General features: G+C 58.4%; 1 protein-coding gene across 1 annotated transcript in view; it reads left to right on the forward strand.

Annotated features, from left to right (window-relative positions):
* Positions 1 to 2,322: 2,322 nt before the first annotated feature.
* Positions 2,323 to 24,014, forward strand: part of TNFRSF1B (TNF receptor superfamily member 1B) — a 33,815-nt gene continuing 12,123 nt past the window's right edge. The window contains exons 1-8 of the mRNA XM_090268614.1: positions 2,323 to 2,473; positions 18,299 to 18,398; positions 20,120 to 20,248; positions 20,718 to 20,867; positions 21,331 to 21,424; positions 21,859 to 22,091; positions 22,590 to 22,667; positions 23,227 to 23,261. Of these exons, the coding sequence (XP_090124740.1) occupies positions 2,411 to 2,473; positions 18,299 to 18,398; positions 20,120 to 20,248; positions 20,718 to 20,867; positions 21,331 to 21,424; positions 21,859 to 22,091; positions 22,590 to 22,667; positions 23,227 to 23,261 (882 nt within the window). The 5' untranslated portion in view covers positions 2,323 to 2,410. The remainder of the gene's footprint in view (positions 2,474 to 18,298; positions 18,399 to 20,119; positions 20,249 to 20,717; positions 20,868 to 21,330; positions 21,425 to 21,858; positions 22,092 to 22,589; positions 22,668 to 23,226; positions 23,262 to 24,014) is intronic.

Below are 24,014 nucleotides of genomic sequence, written 5' to 3' on the forward strand. Positions count from 1 at the left end.
TGCCCCCCAGATGTCTCCAGACATTGCCAAATGTCCCTTGGGGAAGAGGGCAAAATCATCCAGAGGTGAGAACTACTAGACAGGGGAGAATGGCATGACCGCCTCATGCGTTTGAGAGCTGGCCCTGACCTCCCCAGGAAGCACAGGTTAGAATGGCAGAGCCTGAAGGCCAGAGGACGAGGTGGGATGCCACTGGAGCATCGCAAGGGAGAAGTGGCCCAGGTCAAAGCCAGGACTGGGCTGTGAGGCAGGAGGAGAGGGGCAGCGTGTCAAAGGGACTGCCTACGCTATTGCTGAGTTTCACCAGATTCCCTAAGGGTAGGCGCAACATGGTGGGTGCCAAGATCAAACCCCACCTTGAAGAGAGAGCCCTGGGCCACCTGTGTAGGTCATGCTAACAGACTCAATGTCAGATGGTTTATGCAGAATTTGTCATCCTTCCCACCCCAAGCCTAAACAAGATGTCAGGTTTGAAAAAGCCAAGAGAAAAGCCAAGATTTGGGGGAAGGAGTCACCATTGTGCTGAGTGCCATCTTGGGGAAGGGGGCGGGGGTGCTTCCCTTTACTGGGGCCAAACAGGAGGAGCTACAAGGGACCACTCTGGAACGTGATAATCATGGGAGTTTAGGGACTGCAGGACTGATGGGAGGCTCCTGTCTGCTTTGTGCACAACTGAGTGCCGGGCACCCCAGGGCTGGCACACAGCAGGTCCCCCATAAAGGTTTGTTAGAGTTAGAGCCCTTGGCTGGAAGGGTCTGAGGCACCAGAGCTGGAGTGAGGCAGGGTGCACAGGGAATGAGCCAAGCTGCCTTCCGGGGCGGATGAGTCAGTGGAACCCACGGGGCTTGAGGTGCGTATGGGACATCCACGGAGGACAGTCTGCCTCCGCTTCCACCAGGTGACACCCGCTCCCGGCCTTTGGCTCTCTCCTGTGAATCAGGGAGGCCTCAGAACTGCGCCCAGGTGGGACTCGTAAGGGCCAGAAGAAATTGTCCTGTGAGCCTCAGAGGCTGGTGCTGAGAAGCTAAGGCTGTGGCTGCGCTGACCACGCCCTCAGCGAGGCCCATCTCGCAGTGTGTGGGAACCAGGTGATTTCCCAGCCTCCTGATCAGGAGGTGGGATTTTCCATCTCCCGAGAGCCACTTCCCGGTTTCTCACTCAGCGCCTAGAAGCCCCATCCTTACTTGTCTCCATCACAGGAGTTGTGGCCCAGAGAAGGGGTCCCTGTACCTCTTGGGGCAGCCTGCAGTGAGGAAACAAGGAAGCAGGATCACCTCCTGCCACCCTGCTCACTCCACCCCTCAGAAATGTCCTGTGTGCTGGGGACAAGGACTCCCAGGGCTGGGGGAGTATGTTCTGATCACACAGGGCTGGGCCTGGCATCAGAAATGACACTCAGAGTGAAGGGGTGCAGATGGCAGCTAGTGTGGGTGCCCCATCATGATGAAAACACCATGGAAACCAGCTCTAATGGCCCGTGGCCTGGGCCGGGGCCCCTGAGGGCCCCACGACTTCCTGGGAGGCTTCTGTCCCAGCCTCTTTTTACTTGTGAGCCACCTGGACCGAGGGCTCAGGAAGGAAGGCAGGGTCTGGATTACTGAGAAGGGCTTGAAGAATATGTAAGGAGAAATGAAAAAATGAATAATAGCAATAACAGCTAATACATATACAGAAATTAATAAGCTGTGTCTGTACTTTGTAAGTATACCTACATATATAATATATATTATGTTATGTGTATCTTTTAATCTTCACAGTAACTATGAAGTTAGTGCAGAGATTCAGACCCAGGCGGTCTGTCTCTAGAGTCCAAATGAGTGAATGATCCCAAGTAGCTGCGGTCCTCCTAAAGCTAGTGTCAGCTTGGTGGGATGGTTTTCCAAGTTCGCGCCACACCTCCACAGGGGTGGGGAACCTGCGGGAGAGGGAGGGGTAAACGGTCTGAGGGTAGGTCGAGAGGCACAGCCTCGGGGCAGCACAACTCTGGTGGGAGCCTGTCCCCAATGAGGGTCTACTGCCCCCACACTGGGAGGAGGACATTCGGGGGCCGGCTTTAGAGGGAGGTTGAGGGGTCACCGAGGGCTGGGAGTGGCTGACGCTGGAGGTAGCGATGAAGCTCCGGGTTAACAGAGGGGGGCCAAGCTCGACCCCCAGGGGGTGAGAGTCCAGGTCTCGGAGCCTGCGGGCAGCCGGCTGCGGTGGGCGTGGGAGGAAGGAGGGCCTTATAGCCCCGCCCCCGCTCTAGCCCCGCCCCCGGCCTAGCCCCGCCCCGGGCTTTCATGTGTCCTGCGGCACAGCCTTTCGCTTTCAGTAGCAGGCGCGGGATCGCAGCCGAGAGGAGGGGAGACGCCGGAGAGCGAGGGCCACAGCCGGCCGGATCCCGCCCGCGCTCGGCCGCCGCACCGTCGCCATGTGGGCCGTGCTGGCCGTCGGACTGCAGCTCTGGGCCGCGGGCCACGCCGTGCCTGCCCAGGTGGGTGTCTCGCGCGATCCGGGCTGGCGCCCACCCCGCCGCTTCCGGGGCGCCGAGACAGAGGTGCGGGGCTCGGGGCGACTGAGATGCTGCACCTACCCTACTGGGTCAGACACGGTCTGCGCGCCGCTGGAGACCCGCTGGGGACCTCGGTTTGGCACCTATGCCCGAGGCCCCGGGGGTGCAGCCGGGTCCCTCCCCCAGTACAGGCCAGGGCGTCGGGAGATCCCAACCTCGTTACCCCGCGACTGCCACGACCCAGATTTCCTTCCCGTCCCCCGGTGCGGATGCCGGGCACCCTCTTCAGATGACTTCCCCCTCCTCTGGGTTATGGTTTTCCTCTTTCTTAGAAACACAAGGCTGCCAGTTGTACAGTAAACGCCTAATGTCTTTTACGGCCAGACCCCTTCCCAGGAGCCGCCTGGTGTGTCCCATGGCCGTTTCAGAGCCTCCTCCGTGGGCTGCCGGGCAATGGGAGCACACAAGCCTCCGCAGGTTCCCCTGCGCTGACCTCCGGGGACAGAGGAGGTGAGGGAGGACTTCTGGGTGGTGTCTAAGGGGGCTCCGGGAACGTGGAGAGAGCAGAGACCCAGAGCTGTTGTTACTCTCGCTGCCCCCGCCGTACTGGCCAGGTAGAGGAACTGCTTGTCCTCGCTCTGCCTTTTGTGGCTGTCTCCGTGGTCTGGTAAGATAGAGGGACCCCATTTCACGGAGAAGGAAAACTGAGGCTCAGAGATCTCCTTGTATTTCATGGAAGGGCAAGGGGCACTCTTCCTTCAAAGGGTCATCTCTTCCTTTCCCCCCAAGGCTGAGGAGGAGGTGGGCCTTCATCCGTCCTCACGATCCTGCCCTGACGGGCGAGTGGTATGGGCTGAGCCATCTGGGCATCTTGACTGGGAAGGAGGGTGGGAAAGGTTGCCCTGGCTTGTGTGGTGACTGACTGGCTAAGGCTAAAGACATCTTTGGAATCCAATTCTTCTTTTTAGTTACTTTATATACATATATATTTATTGAATGTTCAACATTGGTTCAAAGAGTTCAACTCTTGAGGGCAGAGGATGGAGGCTGTTGGACCAGAATTTACTCACGCACAGGGGCGCAGGATGGATCCTGGGGTGCTGCCCCGGAGGTTGCCCTGGACACAGAAGTGGTCCTGGGTGGCTTTCGGGTCAGGAAGGTCCTGGCTCCGAGAGCTGAGCGTGGATGCTGAGGACTGTGGTCCCCAGCTTGACTGTGGTGCCTCGAGGGGTGTCATCCTGCTCCGGTGGCATGTGAGCCCCTGGGGACGGAGGCATGAGTCTCCTCTGTGGCCTGGGGGACACTGGGCGCTGGAGTCGTTTGAGGGCTTTCCCTTGCGTCTCTCACTTCCCTCCGCTCTTGACCAGGAGCAGCTCCTGTGTCATCCCGGGCTCCCTCCTCTTGAGATGATCGTCACAGCCTCCTAGCTGATGTCTTGGCCCCTGCGCCCGCTCCCATTGACCCTCCCTGCTGGCATCACTGGGGCGACTGTCCTGGAGTTGGAGCATCTCTCTCCCTCCCTGAGAAGCCTCTTATGGCTCCCAGCGGCCGAGGCAGAAACTTCCCCAGGTGTCCCAGGCCAGAGGGAGGGAGGTATCCACGTTCTTGCTGCCACCTCTCTGCATCCGCACCCTCATGCCGCAGACCCCTTGCCCCATCTTTCAGGGCCTTTTGCAAATGCCATCCCCTGCAGGAAGGTCTTTCTCCATCCATTCCTCTGGCTGGAGTTGGTCATTTTCCCTGTGAACTCTCAGAGGCTGATCCCTCCTGAGGACAGGCGACGTTCTGCTTTTTGATCTAGTTGTGCCTTACCCACCTCAACAGGAAGTTCCTTGAGGGCAGGGAGTGGGGGGCCCTCCGCCTCCTCATTATCACCAGCACAGTAGCTCCAGTGTTTGGAACATCTACGAAGAACCAGGCCCTGTGCTAGGAATTTCCTACAGAATCTCACCGGAACCTCCTTTTAGCAACTTGTAAAAGGTGGATGGTACTGTTCCCATTTAGAGATGTGGGAACAGCCCAGAGAGGTTATGACATTTCCTAGGACTGCAGAGCTTGGGGTTAGAGGCCGGTGGGATGTGAATGTAGGTCTGCCTGATGCCAAAGCCCTTTGCTGTATCCCTGCCCACCCCGACCCCCATCCTCATCCCTGTTCCTGCCCTGAGTCATGTTGCCTGTAACCGGACTGAGTTACAGAAAGAGCCTAAGGCAACCTGAGCAGGGTGGGATGTGAATGCAGGTCTGGCTGATTCCAAAGCCCTTTGCCCTATCCCTGCCCACCGCGACCCCCATCCTCATCCCTGTTCCTGCCCTGAGTAATGTTGCCTGTAACTGGACTGAGTTACAGAAAGAGCCCAAGGCGACCTGAGCTGGCTGCAGGTACGGCAGACTCATTGTGTTATCAGGGCTTTTGCCGCCTTTAAAAGCTGTATTTGTTGGCTGGAATAGAACGGACCGTTCATTCATTTAGTCCTGTATTCATTGGACAAATAAATGCCGGGAAGCCTGGCAGGATAGGTGAGTGCCCTGTGATGGGAATGGGCAGGGCCCCAGCAGTGTGGCTTGTTGTTGTTGCTGGAGGGGGGCTGTGGGGGTCTCTCCCTGCTGGGTCTCAGGTACTGACCCCAGGACGTCTTGAATGGAGGGGTTACTGTTTGCTTCCTCAATACCCAGCTCAGGTTAGTGGGGAGGTTGGGGGTTCCCAGGTTGGCCATTGGAGTGGGGATGGGTGATCCAGGATGTCTGATGTCTTGGGATGTCCCTTTGCCCCTTCCCTGACAGCCTCGAGGGCAACCTGTGTGCTGACTGAGAATGTGGCCCAGTGGTCAGGTACCCCTTTAGAGGGCAGTGGCCAGGTGGCCAGCAGAGGGCTCTAGGGACCCCATGTGACCACGACCCAGCTCTAGCCTTCTAGGAGCCACACTGTCAATGGTCACAGACCTGGGCTCTGCCCTTAACTGCCCTGTCACCTGGGCCAAGGTACTGAGCCTCCGTTTTCCCATCTGTGGACGTGAAAAGTACTTTCCACATTGTCTTCCTCGCAGGACCAAGTGGGTGTGAAAGCTGTTGAAGCAGATAAGGCTGAGAACCTGCCTGGCATTCTGATGTCTGAGGGTGGCCTTCACTGTCATCCCTGGGGCTTGGCCCAGTGGCTCCTGGAGTGCTGTCTGTCCCAGGGCTGGGAGACAGTTTATGTCCCTGATCATTCAATGCTTCCTGGACAAGCAGCCAGGACGGTTGTTGGGGTGAAGGGGAGCAGAGGGGTTTGATGCCAATGTGGCGTGTGTGTGTCTTTGTGCATGTTACATTGAATTCTACACATCAGCTTAGTTCTTAGTTTTATGCCATACTGGCTGCTTTTCTGCCCCACCCATGCCTGCCTCAGGGCCTTTGCACTTGCTTTCCCCTTTGCCTTGAATGTTCCTTCTGCTGTATCTCCTAGTCTCATTCCCTCGCTTCCTTCAGCTGGAATGACTTCTCAGAGAGGCCCTCTCTGACCGTCCTGCCTATAAAAGCTCCCAGCAGGTACGCTCGCTCCCTGACCTGCTTTGTTGTCTAAAATAACATGCATGACCTTCTATGTGTTTTCCACTTTTATTGTGTCTTCCCTGTAGGATGCACGCACGGTGAGGGCAGGAACTTGTACACTGCTATAGAGTCGTAGCCTCGCATAGGGTTTGTCATTCACAGCACTTTTGACACTTGGGTAGTAGTTGTGGGCGCTGTCCTACATGTCATAAGATGATTAACAGTATTCCTGGCCTCTACCCACTAGATGCCAGGAGCACTTCCCCCTTCAGTGGTGACTATTAAAAACGCCTCCAGATACTGCTAAATATCCTCTGGTGGCAGATTGCTCCCGGTTGAGAAGCACTGGCCTAGAGCAGTATCTGGAAGATGGTAGGTACAGAAAAACATTAAATAAATGCCTCAAAATACTCATCTGATCTTTACAGTGACCCTGGTTTATGGATGAGACTGGAGAGTTTGAAAAGCCAGGGGTGACAGGACTGGGCTCCCTTTCTCTGGGCTGGTTTTCTGGGCATGTCTCTCTGCTGTATTGAGTGTGCAGAGGCTAGGGGTGCTCTCCCCAAAGTGCACACCCCCTCACACCCTCTCCCAGGCTCGTGATGGGGCCACCGGCTGGCAGTGACTCACGGCTCCAGGAGGCATGTGGCTTGCCCAGAAGTTGACAGGGAGGGGGAGGACGCTGGGGCTCAGGATAGGGAGATCTTTTCCGGGGAAACAGGAACAAAGTGGAGATGCTGTGGCCTCTGGTTCGAACACCCCACCGGCCACGGGGAAGTAGTATTGCTGACTTAGGGGGGGGGCCCGGCCTCAATCAGACAGACCTCAGCACAAATTCTTGCTTGGCTGCCAAAGGCTGGGTGACCTTAGCATGTCTTTCCATGCCTGGGAGCCTCTGTGTTCCCATCAGTGAAATGGGAATGATCCCACCTCACTGGTTGGCTGTGCAGCCCCCCAGTGGCCCTTGAAGCACCTGTGGCTCCGCAGGCCTAGCCTGACTCTGGCCCTGGGGTGGATCTCTGGCCGAGTCAGGAACCCCTGTGGGACCCGATTCTCGGTCTGAGCCACAGGTCCATGAGGTGTGGCTGGCAGACCTCCAGTTGTCCAGACCTCCTGCCCAGCATCCCTGAGAACATGTTCCCTTCTGCCTGGCGGTGCTTCCTGCCCAGGTATCCCCTTGCTGGACATGTCACGCCACCTGCCCAAATGCCTGGCCTCAGGGTCTGGGCGTGTGGCCAAGGCTGCGGGGCCAGGAAACTCTACCCCGCTCTTTTCCACTCCTTTCAGTGAGTGACAGGTGCTGTCTGCCGTTTGAGGGTGAGCGAGGGCGACTGTGTGAAGGGGCTGCCAAAGGCCACAGCTTTCCCACCTGCAGGGTGGGTGCGGCTGGCTCCGGACGCTCTGAGATCCCCTCTGTGTCTAACCTCTGTGATCCTGAAGGTTGCGTTTGTGTGGCACCCTGAGGTGGGGAAGCCCGGTGGAAGCCTTCTGAGGTCATGCTGCCCACCTCCCAGCCTCCAAGTGACTTCTGGGGGAAGGAGCACTGGCCTGGGTGTCAGGAGACTGAGTTCCCATGGAGCGCTGTCACTGGCTTGCTGTGAGACCTTATGCATCCCTATCTGTAGTTCCCAACAGCCCCGATCCCAACGCTCTCCTTGAATGTTGGGGGGCCGTCAGCGTGGCACGTGCTTGATGAAGGCCACAGACTGGGGGGCGGGAAGCTAAAAGTTTTCCCAGGAAGGAGAGCCCAGCGCGCCTCACCTCAGTATCTGTGCTTCCCAGCCCCTCTCCCTGCTGACCTCAATCCCACTTGCTTCGGCTGGAATGCCCCCAGTGGCATCAGGAAATCCTGGCTGTCTGTCGGCTGGCATCCAAGACAGGATGCAGAACCCTGAGGCAGAACAGGATCCTGGGTTTCCGTCTCCCTGCCACTTAGGACTAGTTAGCACCTTTTCAAGTTCAGCAGCCAGACCTCTGGGACCCGAGGCTGTGGGCACCGACTGCAGGGCCTGCTGTCTGGAGCGCACAGGTTCGAGGAGGCCTTGAGTAGGGGGGCTGCTCCTTCCTCAAAGAAGCCCTTTGTCACTGGTGATGGGCACACAGCCTGCTGCCGTTCTGAGTCCCGCAGGCCTTCCTCCGAGCCCAGGGCTGTGGGCACTTGTCCCCCTCTGCCGAGCTATTTACTCCCGAGCCAGGACTCTCAAGTTCAGGGCTCACCCATCTGGGGCCCGCAGTCATTTTCCACCGCCGCACGCTGTGAGGTCACGGGTGGTGACGTCACTGTGGTTTGAGGTGCGTGCCCAGGGGGAGGAAGTTTCTGTTTACTGATGGGGTCTGGAGGAACCGCTCTCCCGCTGCCCTGAGCAGGAGCAGTGCTGGGAGGAGCCCCGCGCTGGAGGCAGCTGTCCAGGGGGCCCCAGGGTCTGGCTCCACTCTCGGTCTCGTCTCTGCCCTGCTTTCCTGTGGACTGAACACACGCGCCTACCTCACCGAGCCCCCGTGTGGTCTCAGCAGAGGAGAAGGGGACGGAGCAGGCTCCACCGCAGGGGTCCCTAGACTGCTGACCCATTACTAAACCCAGAAGGCCCCTTGGCCGCTCGCCCACACCCAGCGCCCAGCGTCAGGCAGGAGGATGCAGAGCTTGCTCCCCAGGTCCGGGCAGGCCAGCTGCCCTCTGGCTGGGGCAGCAGACACAGTGGGCGTGGGTGGGGAAGTGGGCAGTGTGGAGAGACTTGGAGGGCCACGGGCGAATCCCTATCAGGGGCGCTGAGCCCACAAGAGGCCCGCGAACCCCCTTGCTCCGTCCCGGCTTCGGAGCCCGGACCTGGGCCGACCCAGCCGCTCTGACCAGCCAGGTTCAGGGCAGAAATCCCCAGGGGCTTTTGTTTGTTTTGCTCTGCCATCCAGACAGTGGCCCACCGTCTGTTTCAGTCTGAGCGTGGCCTGCAGCGGGTACGGCTGATGTGGCCATGGGTTCAGGGAATTGAGTGGGCCTGAGGGTGAGAGCGAACGGGAAGGGACTTGGGGGCTGGCGGGCAGCGCGTCTTCCTGGCCGTCTGTGGGAGGCCTTCTCGAAGGCTCGGCAGGGGAGCCACCAGAGGGCCGGGAGTCAGGGGTCTGAGGCCCCCTCTTGGCCTGGCCCTTAGTGCAGGAAGGCTTGGCCACTTTTCTTCTCTCTGAACCTCAGCAGGAAGTAGGTCAGCAGGGACCTCGTCCACCTCGCTTTATTGTCCTTTGGCCCCAAGTGGTACACCGGGGGAGGCGGTAAGGGGAGTTGGAGGCTTTGGGAAGAGGGTGGAGTACAGCTCTGGCCTCTCCATGGCCCCTGCCTGGAAGGCCCAGGTCTGGACTTGACGGTGAGTCTCCAGGGAAGGGCCCCACCAGCCTCCTGGCACCCCTGCCTGTCCTTCCTCCCACTGACCCACAGCCTGGCTGCTGTCTGCTCTCACAGACGCTCCAGTCTGATTCATCCCTGGTCAGCCTGTCCCCTGCTGCTCCTGGCTCCTGGTCCTCTGGAGTCACAAGCCCCCAGCCCTGCTCCTTGCTGTCCTGTCCCCACAGCAAATTGAGCCCCGCCCCCTCATGCCCTGATCCCTCGAGTCTTCCCAGCCACCCCCTCTCCCTATCCCATGGCTCTACTGTCTTCCTGGCCTGGCCCCTTGGTCACTGCCCCCCTCTTTTCTGGTCACCTTTCTGACTGCCACCCAAACTGGCCTCTTTCTGGCCCTCTTCCCACAGGGATCACACAGGGGTGTTTCTAAAAGCCGAGCTCTGCAGATGGGCAGCGTGGGAGGAGAAGGCACAGCGGCAGGAGTAGCAGGGGACAGCTGCTTCACCGTCCTAGCTGGGGCCAAAGGCTCGTTAGGGGCAGCGATGGCACATGAGGCTATAAGCCGTTTGGGGCCAGTTTATGGAAGTAGTAGTATCAGTTATATTTAAGAGACTTTGGCGTGCTTAACTAAACACGGTACGTGTGTCACCCCATTTAATCCTCCCAACAGCTCTGAGAGGTATGGGCTGTTAACAGTTCCACCCTACAGATGAAAAGAATGTGGTTTATTAACCTCATTTATTAAAAAACCAAACCAAACCAAACCAAAATCTTTTCCGATGCTGCCTGCCAGTAAGGAGGGCGTCTGGATTTGAAGCTGGGCATGTTTACTCCAGAGTCCCGGCTTTCAGCTGCCACACCGGCCGCCTCTTGGGGGCTGAGGCAGTGGGGAACTCAGATAGTTTCTGAGCAAGGGAGTGGCCAGGCCAGAGAGTATATTAGGAAGGTCACTCTGGCCTCAGTGGGAGGACAGACTATTGCAATGGTTTAGGCAAGACCTGTAGACTGGGAGCAGCAGCAGAATAGGAAGGAAGGATGGAAGGCGGCAGGGGGGAGGAGGCCTTTGGACTGGACTGAAGACCTAGGGTGGGGACAGAGGCCCTCAGGAGGTAGAAGAGATGTCCCTCTCCGCCCCATCCCCCTCTGGCCTCCCCCTGCCCCAGCTGATCAGTGTCAGCCTCATGTGTTCTGGGGCTCTGAGTTCAACCAGAGGGTGAGCCTGGCCTTGGTCACCCGGCCACTGCTGGTGGGCGTGAGACTGGGCAGGGCTGGCCTGGTCATCTGTGGTGTGGGATGTGACGTGCCCCCGCGGCAGAGGAGCGGGCTCCCTGGCCACCTGTCTGACTCTGCCGTCAGAGCGCCTCGGGACGTCCGAGCTCCTGTCTGAGCTTTGGTGTTCCTCAGTGGGAAGGTGGGGATACCAGTGTCCCTCTCTGTCACTCCCCACCGGGGCTGGGAGACACGGGGAGAGGGCTAGGACTGACATCCAGGGGCTGCATCTTGGGTGCCAGGCAAGGGGCTAGTGCATTGCACGCACCCAGCGCCTCTCATCCTGGCCGCCACCTGGGGTGGGACACCATCACCGTCCCCAGTGTATGGGAGAGGCGGTTGAGGCACAGAGGTGAAGCACTGAACTTAGACTCTCAGCTCACCAGAGACAGGTGCTCCCTGAGGCGCTCGGGCTCCAGAGCTGTTCTTGAACCCCCACACCCCCACCCAGATGTATTGGTGGCCGTGCAGGGCTCTCCTCTGGAAACTGTCACTCGGTCTCCCTCCGCTGGGTACACCTCCCCCCCTCTCTCTAAGCCCGTTTCCCGCCCAGTTCTCATGGGAGCCCCAGCGCAGTTCAGCTAATGGAAATGAAACCTGCTTCTGTTCAACTATTCCACATCGCTTGGGCACCTGCCACGGGCCGTGCCCTGGGCCGGGCGGAGAGGGATGAGTAATAAAGACCCCGCGAGTAACGCTCAGCTCCTGCTGTCAGCCAGCACAGCGCCGGGCACTTTACATAAGTTGAGTTAGTGAATCATAACAGGCCTCTGTGGTGGGCTCTGTTTTTGTCCCCATTTTGTAGATGACAAAACAGAGGCTGGTGAATGACAGAACTGACATTAAAACCGGGGTGTCTGGCTTCGAGGTCACACTAGTGCCTCCCTGAAGGGGGAGACATGGGAAATAACCTGAAAGTGGCCTGGGCTGGATCATTATACCCAGATTGTTGCTGGAGCTCCCAGGAGGGACCTCTAAGCTGCTCTGGGGACTCAGAGGTTTCCTTGAGGGGACGGTGGAGAGGACTTGGGGAAGAAGCTGAAGAGTTAGTCCTGCCAGGGCCTGGGGAAGAGGGAGGAGCTGGGGTAAGGGCCTGGAGGGCAGGGAAGGAGCCGGACGCTGCTCTGGGTGGGAGGCGTGGGAGATGCTGGCAGGGCGTGAATTGAGGACCGTGAGCTGGGCCCGGGGACAGTGGGGCCACCGGAAGCTTTTAATCGGGGCCAGACCTGGATGTAGGAGGGTGGCTTCTGGTCCATCTGGAAAGGCTGGGGACCAAGAGTGAGGAGGCTGAGCTGTCAAGAGATGCCAGTGGTGGTGGGGGCCGTGGGGAGATTGACAAGGGGATATTGGCAGGCCTGGTTGGGGGCGGGGATGGAAAGGGCCTGGGTGTTCCCTGCAATGAGACTGAGGGTTCCTTGGGGGCAGGCACCATGTCCTGGCCTCTTGTGTTCCAGCACTAAGCACAAAGCCAGGCCCCAAGAACCGGATACCAGCCGGGCTTCCTGTCTGCCCCCAGCTCACTTCTAAAGGGACATCACAGGCAGCAGGGATGTGTCACCCCTGAGCCACCACTTGTGATGTGGTCGGTCCTTCCTGATGCAGGTGCTGTTCCTCTCCATGACGGCCGGCGAGCCTCTGCAGCCTGGCTCCGGCATTGTTGCTGTGTCGGCCTGGCCTGATGTGGCTGTACCCCACAGCCCACGGGGCTCCCACAGACCCCCTAAGATGGAGGCCCAACTGGCTCTGCTGCTTCTCACCGCACCCAGGGGCCCCAGGGACTTGCCATGCAAATGAAGCGGTTTCCATATTGCTCGAAGACAGTTTCCACCTGTGTGGGGGTCCTGGGTCCTAGGGCAGACGCCTCTGCCCTTCCCACAGCTTTGGTGTCTGCCCGTGGGACCCTGGAGACCCTTTAGCCTGGGTGAGTCACTCTGCCACGCTCACTGGGTGTTGTCGGGGGAATCATCTGTAAAATGATCACAGGGTATGAAATTGTCCGAGGACGTGGAGGCAGGTGTAGCTGTGACTAGCTCCTGTCTGCCGCTTGCTGACCACATGGCCTCTGACATGGTGTTGGGGACGAACCTCGGGAACCGTTTCTGCCTCTCTGGAATGCAGACTCGTTGAGCTGGTGTAGGGATAAAACAAGAGAATGCGTGTGAGTGCCCAGCACCGTGCTTGCACACAGTAGGTGCTTCTCCTGGGCCTGAACAGTCTCCATCTGTCCTTTCCGGCTCTCACATTTATTTGAGAGACATACTACTCCCCAAAGCCAGAAGCTTCTACCTGTGGCCTCTTTCCCACCTTGTCGCCATCCTGCTCTTAGCTGGCCGTAAGCCAAATCCCTGCCCCGGGTGCTCCAGGGAGGCCCGGAGTGTGACACCTTGCCAAGGGCACTGGCATTGAAGGGAAGGCTCCAGAAAATTAAAAAGCCTCGAAGACCCCAGAGATGCTGCGTTAATGGTGGCAGGAAAAGCGGAGGGCACCACAGGGTAGTGCTTCTAGATGACATTGTCTTGGTGGTGGCCACTTCTTTATTCCCCAGGCTTGTCCTTCTTTGTCTTCCTCTCTGTCCCACTGTCTATTTATAAATAGGGGAAGGGACTGAGGGCCCCACCTTAGCACACACACAGGGTCTTGGTCTAGCAGGAAGTCAGCTAGCTGGTACAGGATTGCCCAATTGCCCAGGAAGAGCTGATGTGGACTCTGGGATCAGAGACCTGCATGGCCGCCCCACTCTGCCCCTCCCTGGCTAATGGCTCCCATGCAGTGCCCACCTTGAACTAGTAGTCCCCTCCCCCAGCCCCAGCTGCTGGCTGTGGTTTCTGATCCTCCAGGGTGACGGTAGGGGGCATTGGGGGAGGGAGGGAGCAACAGCGTCGGGAAGAGTCTTGCCTGACGCACCAGGTAGGTCTTGTCAGGCTGTAGCTCTGCTTCTGACACTATTTCTTTCTGGGACTCACAGCCACATTGCTGTCCCTTATTCTGGATGGACACTGTGTCCTTTGGCCACTTAATGGACCCCTGGATTTTAGCTACTCATCCACACTTTATTTTGGGGTCCCATTTCTCCTCCGGGTGTTTCTTTTGAGTGAAGTCCCTTTGAGACAACCGGAGACCAGTACCCTAGGAAGCCCACATCTGGCCTGTGGGAATGTCCCCTCCCTCTGTCCCAATGAGGCCCCACTCCATTGTCATGGCAGCTGATCTGTCATAGTCTCCTGACTTAAGGCTTCTGGAGGAATTGCCTGGGGCCGCTCTAAGGGTCCCAGGTCAACTTTTCTACATGTGTCCCTTCCTTGGCAAGGGTCACATGGGCCATCCAGCACCTCACTAGAACAGGGCCACTTGCTCAGGGTCTTGTCCTCGCCTAGCCCATTCTCAGCTAAAACCGAGGCAGAAGGAGCACACTTCTACTATTCCATCTGACACAAGTGTACAACCCAGGGCCTTTGCGCACCCTCTGAGCTCCCGTGTGGGTTCCCGGGGGTCTGGGAGAAGATGATGGATCCAAGTTAAGACCCCCTACCTTTATGCTGTCACAACCCCAGCAGGGGACAGGGCATGGCGTTATGTCACCATTTTACAGGCAACAGTGTTGAGGCTCAGCGAGTAAGTGACATTCCTCTGTCCCCCAGAACCGGCACATGCGCCAGACCCCCTAACCTAAGGCCAGTGCTGCTCCTGTGTTGCCCGGTGTTTGCGAACCTGGGAAGGCAGACTGCTCTGGCTTCTTGCCTTCCAGCGGCCACCTGCTCAGGCAGCTGTCACCCTGGGAGAGGCACGGAAGCCCCACCCACAACCATGTTCAGCCTTGCCTCCTGCTCCAGCTCCCACCTCCCAGCTCATTCAGTTTTTCCGCCTCTCATGTGGGTGCGCCCACCCTCCCACCCAGCACTTCTGTGGTCTCGGGCGCGGCTGAGCTTTTCGATAACCATCTTTAAGAAGCCAGAGCTGGAAAGGGCTTAGAGCATCAACCAGGTCCCTAATGCTGTTTTGCAGATGAGGAAACTGAGGCACAGAGACTCCAGTGACTGCCTGTAGTAGGGGAGTGCCAGAGGAGGGGAGGGCAGATCTTTGGGGTGTGCCTGGGGGTTGAAATCCAGCCTCCTGGGGGAGACTCAGGCGTCAGCTTGATGCTAGGGAGGAAACTGGGCTGGAGGAGAGGAGGCCTCTTTGAGGCTCAATTTCCTCATCTGTGACTTGGGAACAATAACAGCATTGGAGTTCGGTGCTGGGATGGGGCCTCAGACAGGGACCTGCATGCTGCACGGCCGGGAGCCGGCCTCTGGGCGAAGGCGCTGCTGCCTTGGTCTCCTAGCACCCTCGTGCTAGCCTTCACCCTCTCCCGCTCCGGCCCAGCTGTACCCGCCTCCTGGCTGTGCCCGGAGCCCCCCGCGGACCTTCTCCCTGTGCCTCCCACCCCTTCCTTGCTTCTCTTTTCTCCTGGGCTCCTCCTGCCACCTCGCATTTTCCTGCCATGTGTGCCTGAGTCCCCCGCCCACCCCACCAACTAGAGTTCAGCTTCTCAGGACAGGGACCTGGACGTGTTCCCTGCGGTCTGCCCAGCCCCTAGGATAGCAGGTGTGTTTGATGAATGAATGAATGAATGAGTGAATGAATGAATGTTTCCAGCTTTGCCCCCGGCTCTTTCTGAGAGGTCTAGGGCTCCTGCCAGCCCTGAGCTGCCTCGCCTCAGTTCAGCCTCCGATGTTTTGAAAGCTTGGGTCTGCTAAACCTGCTGAGTGAATCAACGACCGTCCAGTTTAGTTCCTCATTCCAAAATGTCAGTCAGCGCTCCCCTGTGGGTGGGTGGTGCAGGGATTGCAGCCTCCCCAACACCAGTCCAAGGACCTGGAAGCTTCCATAGCCCCATGTTTCCCAGAAGCTGCTCTCCATGTGCTGGGGACCTCCAGGGACCCCAGGCCTGTGTGGCCCTGTGGTGACCCGAGGCCTGGCTCCCCGGGCTGTGGCTCGCTGTGCTCTGGGGCACCCTGCAGGCGGAGGGGGTGACCTTTTGTCCTGCCATGCGAGGGGCTTTCTGTTCCTCATTGTTTACCCATGACAGGGCTGCGGTTTTTTTTTTTTTGTTTCTGTCCAAGAGAATAAACAGGCCTAGAAATTGCTCAAGGGAGGCCTGACTCCCATCACACAGCTCAGCGGGAGGAAGTGTGGGGAAGGGTCTTCAGAGCAAGATCCAGACAGGAAAGGACCCCAAGGGGAGGCTGCGGGGAGGCCACTGGGCAGAGGCGGGGGTGGGGGGGCGGGGGGGGCTGGAGGGGTCCAGCGCTGGCCTGTGCCCAGGAGCCCTTTGCCTGGGGGTGGAGGGACAGAGCCTCTGCTTGGCCAAGGCAGGGTCCTTTCCCATCAGGCCCCGTGGCCCTGACAGGAAATCCTCCTCCAGCCAGGCTGGCTCCCCGGGGCTGCATGCCAGAGGGGCTCTCCTAGTCACTGCCTGGGAGCAAGCAGGGCTCCTGAGACCAGGGTCACCACCCTGCACGGCCCGTCCCTGCCCTTGGGCATGCCCCCTGCCCTAGGAGAGACGCTCACAGCACCAGCCTGCAGGGAAGGCGCCTTCTGGGGGACAATGACGTGTGTGAAGGGAGGTGACGGGGTGTGATTTCTCTGGTTGATTGCGGTTGGGGTGTGGGTTTTGTTCACCAGGTCCCCTTCAGGTGCCCCACCCCCCACCCCCTGGCCCAGGTCACCTGGCCCCCTCCAGCGGTGCCAGATAACCTGCTGTGTTCAAAAGTGGAGCATCAGAATCACCGGGGGAGGGGTTCTTTCTTTCTTTTCTGTTTTTAACAGGACAGCTTCCTGGGCCCACCTTTGAGCTTCTTTTACCCTGTCTGTTGGGTGGGAGTGGGCATTAGTAACAGGCAACCCCCCACCCCACCCCCAGGTGCTTTGGACAGTGGCAGTGAGCCCGCCCCCAACTGTGAGGAGCCCTGAGAAGGGGCCTGGCTTTCCCTTTCATTCAGGCGGCTGGGTGCCCACACCAGGACCAGATGGGGAGGGGAGAGGATAGCATGGGGTGTGTGTGCATGTGTGTGCACGTGTGTGCATGTGTGTGCAGCCCTGGGCATGTGAGCTCACAGTCCAGATGGGGATGGAAGTTATCTCTCTAGACTCCGTATTATGCAGAATGGTCCCCACTTCCCTTGCCAGCCACCTGCCTCTCTCCAAGCCTCTCTGGAGCTTACTTCCTGGGGTCTGAGCCTGGGCTGGGCTGGGTGGGGAAGGGCTCCAGGCGGCAGCCCGTATGGTGGGTGCGTCCATGGTTGGGCTTCCCGGCCCTGGTGCAGCGTGGGACCCCTCTGGGAGAGGGCGTTGTAAAGAAGCCCGCTGCTTGGACGAGTGACCCCTGAGCACCTGCAGCCTGCCAGGCTCTGGGCCTGAGCAGTACCACCCCCAGCCGCAGAGGGCGCCCATTCAGTGGGGGGCACAGCCCTGTGTACCAGGAGCCCCGAGGGAGGAAGGTTAGGATTCGGGGTTTTCGTGGTTATGCAGGGCGGGGTGTGCGCAGGGGGAGGCGGCTGTCAGAAGGGACGAGTGGGATTTTGTCAGATGAAGCGAGAGGCTGTTCTAGGTGCAGAAAGCAGCTTGGGCAGGAACGTGGCGGGGGCGGGGGGGAGCCACAGATTGCGGGGCAGCCAGGAACACCAGCCCTGGGGGTTGTCGCGACGCAGGGAAGGCTCTGGGACTGCCTGCCAGGCCGAGCGGGAGAGGCAGCCGGGTCTCCCAGTTTGCTTGCTCCCAGTGCCAGGGCCGGCCAAGGACCCAGCCGCCGCAGTCCCGACTTCAGGGTGCCAGATGGGGGGAGGGGCTGGGGGCGGTTTGCAGCATGAACTCTACCACAGCATCTGTCTCACCTGGAGGCCGGGGCTCATTCTCGGGCAACGCTCGTGGCAGCTGGGGGCGTGGGTGCCCTGCGGTGTAGGGGCCTGAGCAGCTGTGGCAGCGCCCACCGACCGGAGCACCTGGAGCTCTGAGAACAACACCTGGCGCCCTGTCAGTGCTCACCCAACGGTAGCCATTGCTGTCACGGTCACCAACAAACCCGCACCTGCTGGGCACCAGCCCTGCCATGGGCTGCATGTTGAAAGCACACACACCCATGCAAGACGGGAGCGCAAGTAGGCACCCCACTTAAGCACGGCGTGGTGATTGTTAGAAGGAGGGCTGTCCAGCACCCAGAGAGGGCCCAGAGCGGGAGGAGCCTGGATCAGCCCCTGGAGTCCGGGAGGGTTTCCCAGAGGAGGTGGTAGTTGGTTGGAAGGATGAAGGGCGATTCCCAGGTGCAGGAAGGGGAGGCTTCCTAGGCAGAGGGTCACATTGTGCTGAGCACTGTGAGTCCTTGTGACCGAGGCCACTACATCAGGGCCCTGCGTCTGCCCTGGGTGGTGTTTGGAGCCAGCCTCGCGCTCCGGCCAGCAGGCTCAGTGCTGTTACCTGCAGACAGGAGTGTGCTGCACTGAGGAACGGAGCAGGTGGTGGAAGGAGGCAGGGACTCTCCCTTCTGCATCCACCGCACCCCCCACCCAAAGGGAGAAGCCCCATGTCCTTCGTACATCTGTCATTGGAGCCCCGGCAGAGGGAGAAGCAAACACTTGCAGGCACAGGATGGGGATCTGGGTGTCAGCTGGGGCCAAGCTGATGATTGTCCTTCTCCCTTCCAGGTTATGCTCACTCCCTATGTCCCGGAGCCTGGAAGCTCGTGCCAGCCGAGGGAATACTATGACAAGAGGACCCAAATGTGCTGCAGCATGTGTCCTCCTGGTGAGGGACAGGCTCTGGGCCCCTGACCCTCAGACTGGCTCCATCCCTGGGGCTGGTGCCTTGGAGGGAGTGTGTGAATGAGGGTTGGGGAGACAGGGTCATGGCTCTTCATTCTTACTGAACTCCTACTTCCATGAATAGGCCCTATGCTCCCTCTTGCCTTTGCACATGCTGTTTCCTCTTCCCAACTCCCTTTCCCTGGTAAACTCTTACTTATCTGTTAGACCTCAGCTTAGATGTCCCCCTCCTCCAGGAAGCCTGCCTATATTGCCTGGCCAGATCTGGTTTCTCCTTTGAGCTCCCAGTGGTCTCTGGTGTCCCCCATGGCAGCAGCTCTTTTCGTCCTGTGCTGTCCTGGCTCCTCTTTTGTCAGCCCACTGTGTGTTCCTCCAGGACAGAGATTGGGCTTGCTCTGCACTGAATCCTGAGCACCTGGCACCGTGGCTGCCACATACTGTGTGCTCAGTCCATATTTGACTGAGTCAGTGAATGCTTACCTGTTTCGTATACGGTGGACCTGAGGCCTAACCTGCTTTGGGAGAGCTGGGTGGCCCAACTTCTGGTGCTGTCCATTGATTCATTTATTTAGACATCATTCCTATAATATTAATTAAGCATCTGCTATGTGTCAAGCACTGTTCTAAGTGCTGGGAATACAATAAAGAGCAGGGCAAACAAAATCTTCACCCTCATGCATTTTAACAGAGACACAGACAAATAAACAGAGGAAACAGATATGTGATCCTATCAGAGATTAAGTGCTTTGAAGAAAACAAGGCTGGCTAAGGCAGATGGAGGAAGATGGAGTAGGACGTACTGTTTGTAACAGAGTAGTCAGGGAAGGCCTGTCTGAGGAGCTGACACTTGGGCAGAGACATGCAGAAGGTGAGGGAGTGAGTCATGCAAGTGTACAGGGAACAGCATGCCAATCAGGAGCCACAGCAAGTGCAAAGGCCCTGAGGTGAGAGCCTATTTGGTGAACTTGAGGAACAGCAAGGCCAGTGTGTGGCTTAGAGTCAGTAAGCAGAGGCTGTGGTAAGGAGTTTAGATTTTGTTCTGCAGGCTCCAGGAAGCCATTGGAGGGGTTTGAGCCATTCGCCTGAGATGTGGGCAGGCCCATGTGTACCTGTCACCTCCCACAGCCATTTTTAAGAGACTCCAGGGGAAGTGACTTTTCCTTCTTCTGTTAACTGGCAGGGTCTTGGTAAGAAGTGACTGGATTAGCACAGCAGTGATTATGGCAGCATAGGGCTCATGGCTCAGAAGAGAAGCTCCTTAAAGGTTTACCTTGGTATTCTTCTATCTCCTGGTATGCCTTCTCTCCAGGTCTTGATAGGAAACTATACTATATTCCTACTCCCTTTTTACCCTCTAGTTTGTACTCCCAGGTGGAGAATTTTAGCCAACTATAAAGAAGAAAGGAACTGGCAAGCCAGTTCGCACTAAAGTGTGATTGACTAATAACAGGCAGGTCCAGTAGCAGGATTGTAGGCATCTAGAAAGAGCAGAAGGGAAGATGCTTTATGAGCAGTGGGGGCCCAGAGATGGAGTGACAGCTCGTACTTGCTAGATGTGAGGTGGGTCAATGGAGGAGTTGGAACCCCATCAAACAGCCTTTGCAGCTAGGCTACAGAATTTTGGGGTTCTGGGGGACAGTGGGTGAGCCCAGGGTCTGGGCAGAAACCCCACCCGACTGAGACCTCTGGCCCTTGCTTTCTCAGGCTACCATGCACGATTCTTCTGCACGGCTACCTCAGATACGGTGTGCACCCCTTGCGAGGACAGCACCTACACTCAGATCTGGAACTGGGTCCCTGAGTGCTTCAGCTGTGGCTCTCGCTGCAGCTCTGGTGAGTAGGCCCAGAGAGAGGGGTGGTCTCCAGCATCCTGTCCTGGGCACCATGCATTCCAGGCCCTTGCTGAAAGCTGGCTGGGTGGCCCCAGCCTTTGTTTCCACGTCCCACTGGCAGGAGGCTGCACTGGGACAGTTCTTTACAACTGGGCATTCTTATCCTGTCTCACAGAGTCCTCTTCAATGCCCCAGGGGGCAGACAGGCCAAGAGCAGTGGGGAGGGGGCGCTGTGCCCATTTTACAGTTGAGGAAATTGTGTTCTGCTCATGAGCAAGACTGCAGGCATCGGGACTCCGTGGCTGGTGTTCTTTTCGCCCCATGCTGGGGGACAGGGGCGGGGGCCCACTGGCCTGCTGGGACTCAGAGCTGGCTGTGGGTGGTGGGCTGGCCGCGAGGGCAGAGTGGGGTGGCGGTGGGCAGGGCCGGTGAGGCAGGAATGACCCCGGGCTGCCTCCTTGCTCCTCCAGACCAGGTGGAGACGCAGGCCTGCACCCGGGAGCAGAACCGCATGTGCGCCTGCAGGCCGGGCTGGTACTGCATGCTGAAGAGTGAGCACGGGTGCCGCTTGTGTGCGGAAGTGCGCAGGTGCTCCCCTGGCTTCGGCGTGGTCACACGAGGTACGGGGCCAGGGCAGCGGGCCTTGGGGACCCCCTTGGGTCTCTCCTCCGCAGGCATCGGCTCCTCAGCTCAGCCTGGGAATGTCGTCAGTGGCAGCCAGGTGCCTGCTACTCAGTTGTCCACTTGTCCCCGTTCATTCTTTCCCTGGGGGATGCAGAGGTGCATCAGATTAAGCCCTAAGCTACTGGGAAACCAGGTGATGCCCCAGGAAGATGAATCCATGTGACCCTGGAGACCAGGAAGGCACTAGAGTACGTTAAAGAACAAATGCCCCAGCCGTGCATGTGTGCATGTGTGTGCACGTGTGTGCGTGTGTACACGTGTGTGCATGTCTGTGTTTTCAAAGCCAGAGGTGTAGACAGAGGTCCGTGGGTCCCTCCAACCTCTCCTAGGTCTCCGGCAGCAGGGCCCACCTGTTCCACAGAGCATCTCAGTTGGTGACAGGTTCCATTTTTTTTGAAGGAACGGCAACATCAAATGTGGTGTGTGCTGCCTGTGGCCCGGGGACCTTCTCTGACACGAAGTCATCCACAGATACTTGCAGGCCTCACCGGATGTGAGTAGCTGAGTCCTTCAGCTCTGGGGGAGTGGGGCGGGGCTGTTCCTGGGTGATGGAGGGGTCTGTGGCGCCAGCACAAAGTGGCTGTGTCGTGGCGCCCGAAGCCCGCCACTCACTCCCTTGGGTTGAGGCATTGCCCGAGCTCTGTTTAGGGCCAGGATGGGTTAACCTAACAGTGGGTGGGTCCCAGGACAGACAGTACTGTGAGCAGTAGCATTGCCCCCGGAAGTCAAGACTGGGTGGGGAGCATGGGGAGAGGGGTCGGGGTGAGGACAGGAGGGGGCCGTCTTAAAAGAGGGCAGGGCAGGTACTCAGACCCCCATCCTGGCTGCGGGGACCCTTGCCCACTGACCCGCCCCCCACGGTGAGCCCAGCCACCCTGAACCATTCTGTCCTCTGTTGCCCTCTGATCGAGTCCCCTCCTCCTCCAGCTGTAAGGTGACGGCCATCCCTGGCAATGCAAGCAGGGATGCAGTCTGCGCGTCTGAGCCCCTCACCAAGATGCCAAACTCAGGCCTCCTGCCCCGGCCCGGATCCACGAAATCGCAACGCATGGAGCCGACTCCAGAGCCCAGCACCGTTCCAAGCACCTCCATCCTGCTCCCGATGGTTCCAAGTCCCCCGACTGAAGGGCTCAGTGCAGGGAACCTCTCTCTTCCCATTGGTAAGTCACAAGAGGGCCCCCCTTCATCCTTCCTCCCTCCTGTCCCAGAGACGTGCTGAGAGCCCGCTGTGGGCTGGTTGTTCTTTGTCCTGGGATGTCCGTGGCGGTGCGACTTGTCTTCTCCCAAGACCTGGTACAGTTACTGAGAGGCCCTGGGGCGGGGGGGGGGGGGGGATGGCCTCAGCATTTTATCTCAAAGTGGAGATGGTTGTTGGTTCTTATGAATCCATTAGGCCGTGAAGACAGTGGGCTGGGCCCGTCACCTCATGGGCTTCCTGTCTCGGGTTAGGACTACATCAGGCCAGAAGTCTCACATGGGTGGCCCTCGTGCTGAACGTGGCCCACAGACATGCTTTGCTTGGCACAGTTTGGTTTGCTTGTTTTGTGCCTGCATTGGAGACCTCTGGGCTGGGCTTGCCCCTCGCCTGTGACAGCCGGGCGCCTGGTCCATTTGAGTTTGCTTTTTACAGCTGCTTTGAGCTTCTCTTCTCCTTCCAGGACTGATTGTGGGCGTGACAGCCGTGGGACTGCTGTTGATCATGCTTGTGAACTGTGTCATCATGACCCAGAAGAAAAGTGAGAGTCCATTCTTTTCCCTTTTATCCATCTGTTCAGGAAGCTTTTCAGGGGTCCCTCCTAGGAGTCACACAGAGCTGGACCCCGTAGACTCTGCAGGAGCTTAGAGCTTGGGGCGGAGGGCCCTGCCACTAACTATCTACTGAAAGGCAAGACTCCATGGGGCTGTCCAAGGGGCAGGAGTCTAGGGTTCTTGCCTGGGAATCCTGGGGGAGTCAGGCCTCCTGGAGCAGGTAGCATTGAGCTGGGTAAGATTTGTGTGTGTGTGGGGGGGTGTTTGCAGGAAAGGAAGGGCATGCTAAGCAGGGGGCGTGGCATGAGCAAAAGGGGCGTGGTTTGGGAAATGGAAGGGGGTGGTGAAGGGGAGTGGAACAGTGTTGAACCAGCTGGAGAGCTGGGTGTGGGGTCTTTTTGTGCCTTGTCTGGTAGATAATTGTTTTCCCCCTGACTGGGTCTACTCCCGCTGGTACTGCTTGGGTCCCATGTTACGCTGCCAGTTAGATCAGCTGTGGCCTGAGGAATTTCTGTCCCTGACTTGTCCCCTCTCCCCTCTTTGCAGAGAAGCCCTTCTGCCTGCAAGGAGAAGCCAAGGTGGTGAGTGGCCTCCCCCTCTGCCTCCCCGTCTCCCCCGTCCCCTGCTCTCCTTCTTGGTGTCCAGTGTCAGGCAGTGCGCAGAGCCCTGGGAGGCTGAGGAGAGGCCAGCGGGGGGCTATCTGTCCTTGGGGGCTAGGCAGCCCTCCATGGGCTAATAAAGGAGACTGGCGTGGAATGCCAGGGACAGGGGGGCTCGTGGTGCCCGTGGCAAGCATGTGGTTGTGGACCTGTTGTGTGACCTTAGGCAGACGTGAAATGGCTTGTGACCATGTTTCCTCCCTGTTAAATGGGGACAGTCCTGTGTAGTGGCTGTGCTGTTCACTCAGCTGCATCTCTGTGGTGCTTACCAAGTACTTCCTCGAAGAGCCGTGGTTTTCAAACTGAGGGCCAAGGTGCCCCCGGTGTTCCACAGAAGGCCCTGGGGGTCACCTCAGGTTGTGTTGGAGCCTAGGAAGCTGGGTCCTGAGTCTCCCCACTTCAACCAAAGCGGCTCACCTTGGCTCTCTTAAGTAGGGGCTGTGAAGGACTTTTGCTAGAAACACAACACTGACGTAGTATTTTTATTTTATCAGTTCTCCATCAGGAAGGCATTTGGCTACAAGTAACTGAAAACTTAAGGGTTACTTAAAACAAAAGGGCTTTACCTTTCTCACATTCTGAGAGGTGGAGGCATTGATGGCTGCTGGAGTAATTCAGTTGCATCCTTCGGAGAGTCCAGCAGGACCCCGGGCCCTGCCATCTTAAGTGTGTTGG

This window comes from Furipterus horrens, unplaced genomic scaffold (assembly GCF_987537825.1).
Source record: "Furipterus horrens unplaced genomic scaffold, mFurHor1.1.pri manual_scaffold_3, whole genome shotgun sequence".
Classification (NCBI taxonomy): domain Eukaryota; kingdom Metazoa; phylum Chordata; class Mammalia; order Chiroptera; family Furipteridae; genus Furipterus; species Furipterus horrens.